Raw genomic sequence first — 7,080 nt, forward strand, 5'->3', positions numbered from 1 at the left:
GACTCACTCTAGAGCCACAGGAAAATTACATCTTGATGACACTAATTGACTAATAGCACCACTAGAATAAAGAAGAGGAAGAACAAGAAATTTTTTTTTCAGCAAGTTGAGTTTTAAGATTTTTTGGGTTTTGTAATTACAAAACTAATGAGAGCTGAAATTAAGCTTGCAATAAAATATGACCCTGTTTACTTGTAGTGGAATTGTCAATATAATATGCTCACCAAGGCTGCATTCATCAATAACAGTAATATAATGAAAAATTATTACAATTACTTATTAAAATTTGCAATTTTCTATCTTAAAACGAACGTCTTTATTTTTATTTAATCAACTTTACATTGTTTTAACAAAATCACATTTGCTTTATATCTTGTTGAACATCTTATTTCACTCCTGTTTGCAGTGTCACATTATGGAAGAAAACATCAATCCACATTGACTTTAAATAGGCCTAGAAACAGAAATGATCAGAGGTAAAAAGTTACAAAAAAAAAATAAAAGGCAGATTATATTTCTCTCAAAATGCATCTTAACCTGTCAACCATGTTGTTTGTAAAGGCTTAGCCATTTAATTTAATAAAAATACACAGGCTGATTTCAGATTCATAAAGCCATGTGTGATGGTGACCAGTGGCAATGGCAAACATCTCAGCGGGATCTATGGAATGAAAGAGGAAGTTGGAAGTAGGGCAGAACATGATTGAAAAAGCTGAATATTTTCCCTTCATGAAGCTCCCTCTCTCTCTTTCTCTCTCTCCATAGATTCATGAGTTGCAGTTGTTGCCACCCCCAAACTTCCTCCATTTTAATCAACAGGATCTATTTACAAAGCCGATGCCTCATGAATAATTCTACAACCTCTTCAGGACAAAACATCGACTTCCTCAATGCTGGAGTTGATATTTTGGTCATGAATCATTTAGAAACGCATGAGATCTGTTGTTTGTTGCCAGTACTTAACTTCGTATTTTCCCAGTTATTATTAAAGGCATTTATATTTTCCATTCACATCACGATCATCTTCTATGTCCCACATTCGCCAGTCTCTCTATTTCTCTCTCTCTTTTTTTTTTTTTGCAATCATTTGCAATTCCTACATACCACAGCAGACTGTAATTGCATACAGTTATGCTCTGGCATATTATTTATCATATGGAGCTGCAGAACAAGAGATACCATAATAGCTTTGGCCAGCTGACAACCTCGAATACAATGGCTGCAAATTGCTGATTGTCACATGAATTATTTTCACATTCAAAACATAAATGGGGGAGGGTGTACAAAGAGAGTAAATTTGATGTCTTGGGTCATTATTATTTTTGTAATTTGTAATAATGAATCTCTGGATTGTTGGGAGTGCAAATGAGCTCTTAATTTAGAGACTAAACATGAACATGCATTTTAATTACATCATTTGCATACATTAAGGCAGTAAATGTGGCATCCTGACATATTGGAGTGCTCAGGATTAATTGCTCGGATGACCTGCTAAACAGAGCAGTTTAACAATGTGTTTTCACTCACTTATCCTTTCTGCCTCTCTTGATTAGTAACCTTTAACCAGTCGGGAGTGCCGTCTGAGTTATTCTGTAGGGAGGCTTTGCTTAAAATCTGCTGCGGTGGCTGCTTGAATACAGTGTAATAGTATTCCTTAGACATAGGCAGTAAATAAAGAATATTATTAATTTCTCAACTAATTAAATTCAAAAAGGAATTGAATACAAGCAGTGGTTCTCAACCCAGGGGTCACGACGCCCAAGAGTCACTAAAGATTTATGAGGGGTGGTTGTCAAGTTTATTAACAGTTTGAGTTACAAGTAGGGATTAAATGGTCACCACTTTCATGATAAACTGATCGAAGATTTGTTTAAATAGAGGTATCCTGAAAAAAAGAAAAAGAAAAAATGTGTTTTAACACATGCCTGTCATTAAGTGGATTTGTTTTATTTATTTATTTATAGCCTATATATTTTCTTTCTTTCAGCATACATTCAAGAATAGATGCATTTTGTATTGTGTTTTTTAGAGTGTTTCTCTATACCATTGTTCGATTTTGCTTTCTCACTCTTTTTGCTCGCTGGTTGTAAAACTGATTTGAAACAATAATATAACAATTTGATTAGGATTTAACGGTTGTATCCAATCATTTATTTTCCAGAACAACAGCTTGTCTTAATATCATGCTTAATGTTTTTAGCGCTTTATACATCAAGATATGTAACAGCTGAAATGATGTGACGCTCGTGCTCGTGATGATGTAGCTATATAGCACCGACTTCACGTTTTGAAGATGGCAGCCGCCTTAAACGCACCGACACCTGAGATGGGTACAACGAATCTGACCGATGATGAACAGGACAAAAAAAAATGTATTTTCTGTAAAATCGTGAAGGGAGAAATAGGAACTGAGCTTCTGCATGACGTGAGTTTGCTGTCAGTGTTTTATTTATGATTTCATAAACTCATGCAAATGCGCGAATTGTGATGAGGCTAAAGATCACAATACAACAATACATGATTAATGAAATCCCTTTTTCTTTTTTTCCATTGCAAAATGTCGTCAATCCGTCATCAAATGTCATTTTATCGAAGCAAAATTTTGTTGCGATAAAAAAAGTAATGGAATATTTGCTCGGCCAACGTCATAATGAAGAATGTAAGAAATAAAGGGTTATGTATTTTAACATTATCATATTTTTGTTTTGTTTAGGAACAATAACATAATAAGTCACATTAATCATTTCACAGTTTGCTATGTATTTAATCACATTTTAAAACATCATTTGCCATGCTGGATGGCACTAAATAAATAAAAAACTAAAGAACTAAATAAAATTTATTAAATTTAGCACAGTGTAAAAGCACAAGTTTAACATTAATTGCAATGGATGTATATCAAGGGTTGTTATTTTTATTATTATTATATTTGATATTAATTGGAAAAAAATATGTTTTTCAGGATGAAACCATGTCCTGTTTCAGAGATATACACCCCGGAGCTCCTCATCACTATCTGGTTGTACCAAGAAAACATTTACATTTACATTTAATCATTTAGCAGACGCTTTTATCCAAAGCGACTTACAAATGAGAACAATAGAAGCAGTCAGGTCAACAAGAGAACAACAACAGTGTACAAGTGCCATGACAAGTCTCAGTTAGTCTAGTATAGAACGCATAGGTAGGTTTTTATTTTTATTTTTTTTTATAAAAACACAAGAAAAGGAAAAGTGCTAGTGTTAGTTGGTTAAGTGCAGGCGAAAAAGATGAGTCTTTAGCTGTTTCTTGAAAATGAGTAAAGACTCAGCTGTACGAATTGAGATTGGGAGGTCATTCCACCAGCTGTGCACAGTCCAAAACATGTGGGCAATTGTAAATCTCTCTGCAAAGAGCATGTACCATTAGGTAAACACGCTGTGAGTTATTCGAGACCGGCGTAAATGCTTAGCTATATCTGACAGTAGCTGCTCTGGAGCTTTTCTACAATAACAATCTGAAATGATGAGTCAGATTTAACACGTACAAATAGCCAGACGTCCCAGCCTAGTTACACATAGCATGCTTTACAAAGCAGTCATTTGTCCAAATTCTATTTTTGTGGTTTTTAGTCGAGAAGTTGGTGGAAACCGGGAAAGAGATACTTCAGAAAAACAATGTGACTGATTTAAATGATGTTAGGTAATGGAAAACATCTGCCACTTCTATGAAAACCAGGTCTTTATTTATTGAACATATAAAACAACATGAATTATGTTTTGATGTGTCGCATGTCGATTGACTTTCCGAGGTTTGGGTTCCATTGGCCTCCATTCTGTTCTGTCACACATTTGCATCTCCATGTTCTGGCACCTGTCAGTCAGATGGGCTTCATGTCCCGCGTGGTCTACCGGTTAAACTCGTATTGGTTCATTACGGTAAGCAATCAAAAGAAACCATCCACAATACAATCCTCTATTTATATAGTTTAGTTCAAATTACATCCACTAAAACTAATAATCACATTCCCTTGGAGCAGGTTATTGACACAAAGACAAACAAGATGTTTTCTGAGCGTAGCAAGATGTCGCTGTTTCTTGCAATCTGTTGAATGATTCCCTTTGTCATGTAACTGGAAAAAGCAAATTGTATAAAATCTTAAACAAGCTACAGTGGCAGGAGAATGAATAGCTTTTTGTTTTTGACCGCTCAAATGGATCTTTGTGGAGAAATGCTGCAGTCTAACCAATTCTACTACTATATCATATTTTCTTTTCATTTTATATCATAGGATTTATTTTTCAATTGCTTTAGGGGAAAAAGCATGCCGAATAGTAATGCAAAATATTGATACATTTGACAGAATCATTAAACTAAGGTCATATCTATAGCTGAATGATTTTGGCATCCGAATATTGCAGTGTTTTTGTTATGTATCTGTATTGCAATGATGATGCAAGAACAGTTCTGTTTTTCTTCCTTCATATGATACGAAGTGAAAAGATTTAACTCGGTTTATGCCATGACATAGATTGTACTATAATGTGTCAGATGTATTTCATTATTAAGTGATGTAAGGTTATGATATGCATTAAGCATGCAAAGAAAATAAATAATAACCTGCATATGTTTTGTCTGCTTTTTAATAGTTTTTGTGCTTCAAAAACAAATCACACCATCATTATAAATATATTTTTATATTATATATTTTTTTTATAAATTCGAAGCAACTCCATACAGAAAAGTGTACCTGTACTGTCATTATGCGAGAAGCTGACTTAATTCCAAATATTGAAATATCTTTTTGATAGGTTTCAATAGTAAAAAACATGCTTAAAGGAATTCTTCACCCAAAAAAATGTTACGTTTACTCACCCTCAGACTATTAGCATTACATCACTTGCTCACCAGTGGAACCTCAGCAGTGAATGGGTGCCGTCAGAATGAGAGTCTGAAAAGCTGATAAAAAACATTACAATGATCCACGAGTAATCAACATGTCTCCAGTCTATCAATGAAAAGCTCATTCCGACGGCACCCATTCACTGCAAAGGATTCATTAGTGCTATGCTACATTTGCTACATAATGCTACATTTCTCTAAATCTGTTCCAGTGAAGATTTTAGCAAATTAAAATTTTTAGGTGAAATATTTGAAGAGTTCAGATGCAAAAGCCTCTAAGTGCCATCTGAAATTTTCATCTAAAATTAGGATTTTTATCAGGCTCCTATATTTATGTTCAGTTTTTTCACTTTAATAGCCTGGAAAAGGACCTGCACATTGCCATTAAAGTAAAATGACTCAACCCAAGCATAGGAGCTTGATAAAAATCCTAATTTTAGATGAAAATTTCAGATTGCACTTAGAGGCTTTTGCATCTGAACTCTTCATTTATTTAAAGCAATCTAAGCTGGTCTCTCAACTTGACCAGCTGAAGAGTGCGCAAAACAGTAAATAGACCAGTCTGGGAGACATTTTAAGGCTGGTTTAAGATGTTTTTTTCCAGGAGAACCTTGTGAAAAATGAGCATTATTGCTCATATAGCAGCCCCCAACCGCAAAATTTACTTAACCAATGGTATGAGATGGGCGGGGCTAGCAATTTGATTGTACTGACTTCTACCCATGTGCAAGTAAACTGGATGTCTAGAAAGCAATGTTGGACAGACAGGCAGGCAGGCATATGGTGTCCATTACTGCTGTAAATCACTCTAACAAGGTGATGATCACTCCATCATCTCTCCCCTGCCACAACATTTCTCCTTCAAAGTGCACCAGCCCTTGCTTGCGTGCTCGCAGCAGAACTCCCACTAGTTTATTAGAAATGGTGACGTATCTTTCAAACAGCGTCCCGAACCGCACAGCCGGCCTGCCATCGTCTCCGCTCTCTCTGCTCTCCAATATGACCCGGCAGAGCTCTGTGACCTCTCTGCTGATGTGAGAGTGAGCGTCTTTTCCTCTCTGCTCTGTTTTGGACCCCTCTAAAGGCCTGCCGTAGCCCTCCTGTCCTCGTTGGATCTGTGGGGGAATCACCCTGCTGTTGCTGAAAGGATTGTGTTTCTGATACTCGCAGTGGTCGTTGGACCATTTCTGCCAGTTTTTTGTCAGACCTTTGACTGATACAGTACAGGTCTCTGCAGGTGCGTCGTCTGTCTCCATGGTGACCTTTGGCTCACAAGACGCCTCAAGTTTTCAGCATGCTTCACTGTTGGCACAACACAGGCTGCGAGTGAGAAGATTGCATGTCGTACAGCCTTTAAATAACTTAAAGCTTCATGAAGTCTACAAGACTGACCCGATGTAATCAATACTAAACCGGACAGCTAAACTATATCATATAGATATTTTAATACATAAAAATTAAATAATGATATCAACATTTTATTTTATTTATTTATTATTATTTTATTTTTTCAGAAAGAACTACATACAGTAAGTGTATTAATTAATTTAAATTCTAGGACAAATATTCCAGGACATAGTAGATAATTATTGTTAACTAAATCTAAAACAACTAAATCTTTTTTTTAAAAATTGGAATAAAATAAAATATAAATATTAAATGAAAAACTAAACGAGTTTTGCAAACTAACTGAAATAAGTTTAAGATGAAGCACATACGACAATTCCATATATGAAACTATATACAGAACATAGTATAAGATTATAGTAAAGACAATCTGACAGCTTAGTTTAACAATGTAATTAACTTTACAAAGGTTTATTTGACATCAAAATGTATGCATCACACGTTAGGTGTACTGTAATAAAACCTTACCGATCTTGTTTGTCTTCTTGAGGATGGTTGTCATGCTGTGGAAGTGGATACGTTACAAGTTGAGCAGCAGATTATTTTCTGACCTCTGGTGAGAGTGATTGACGTGTAAACCAACCAATTAGAACAAGAGAAACATGTGACTGTAAGCGATGATGAACCAATGATAGGGAAGATTTTGTCCTCTTAAGAATTTAATGAGTGTAGATAAGATTAAAAGATATCATCAGGTGGCACTAAATCTTTTCCATTTTCAAAAACAACTGTATGCATAAAGTCATAAGAAGAAAAAATCACTCGACTTTCAAAAACATACAATTGTTTTGA

General features: G+C 35.1%; 2 protein-coding genes across 3 annotated transcripts; one reads left to right on the forward strand and one right to left on the reverse strand.

Annotated features, from left to right (window-relative positions):
* Positions 1–2,293: 2,293 nt before the first annotated feature.
* Positions 2,294–4,090, forward strand: LOC132103524 (adenosine 5'-monophosphoramidase HINT3-like). The gene is made up of 6 exons (XM_059508641.1): positions 2,294–2,425; positions 2,963–3,035; positions 3,364–3,408; positions 3,612–3,681; positions 3,791–3,917; positions 4,019–4,090. The coding sequence occupies exons 1-6, from the start codon at positions 2,294–2,296 to the stop codon at positions 4,088–4,090; spliced, it is 519 nt and encodes a 172-aa protein (XP_059364624.1).
* A 1,520-nt stretch (positions 4,091–5,610) lies between these two features.
* Positions 5,611–7,042, reverse strand: LOC132103288 (actin-binding Rho-activating protein-like). 2 transcript variants are annotated; one of them, XM_059508266.1, is made up of 3 exons: positions 6,757–7,042; positions 6,089–6,183; positions 5,611–5,996 (listed from the first exon to the last, which is right to left on the reverse strand). In XM_059508266.1, the coding sequence occupies exons 1-3, from the start codon at positions 6,788–6,790 to the stop codon at positions 5,685–5,687; spliced, it is 441 nt and encodes a 146-aa protein (XP_059364249.1). In that variant the 5' UTR covers positions 6,791–7,042; the 3' UTR covers positions 5,611–5,684. The 2 variants fall into 2 exon arrangements, with proteins under 2 accessions (XP_059364249.1, XP_059364248.1); XM_059508265.1 differs by having other exon boundaries at positions 5,611–6,183; positions 6,757–6,975.
* Positions 7,043–7,080: the final 38 nt, after the last annotated feature.

This window comes from Carassius carassius, chromosome 24, assembly GCF_963082965.1.
Source record: "Carassius carassius chromosome 24, fCarCar2.1, whole genome shotgun sequence".
Classification (NCBI taxonomy): Eukaryota; Metazoa; Chordata; class Actinopteri; order Cypriniformes; family Cyprinidae; genus Carassius; species Carassius carassius.

What these genes read in the sequence shown, in the direction of transcription:
- LOC132103524 (XM_059508641.1), top strand. Translation starts at nt 2,294, where the DNA reads ATGGCAGCCGCCTTAAACGCACCGACACCTGAGATGGGTACAACGAAT. An exon ending in CAAAGAGCATGTACCATTAG is followed by an intron (nt 3,409 to 3,611) that starts GTAAACACGCTG and finishes TGTGGTTTTTAG; the next exon opens with TCGAGAAGTTGGTGGAAACC. An exon ending in ACTCGTATTGGTTCATTACG is followed by an intron (nt 3,918 to 4,018) that starts GTAAGCAATCAA and finishes CCCTTGGAGCAG; the next exon opens with GTTATTGACACAAAGACAAA.
- LOC132103288 (XM_059508265.1), bottom strand. Translation starts at nt 6,137, where the DNA reads ATGGAGACAGACGACGCACCTGCAGAGACCTGTACTGTATCAGTCAAA.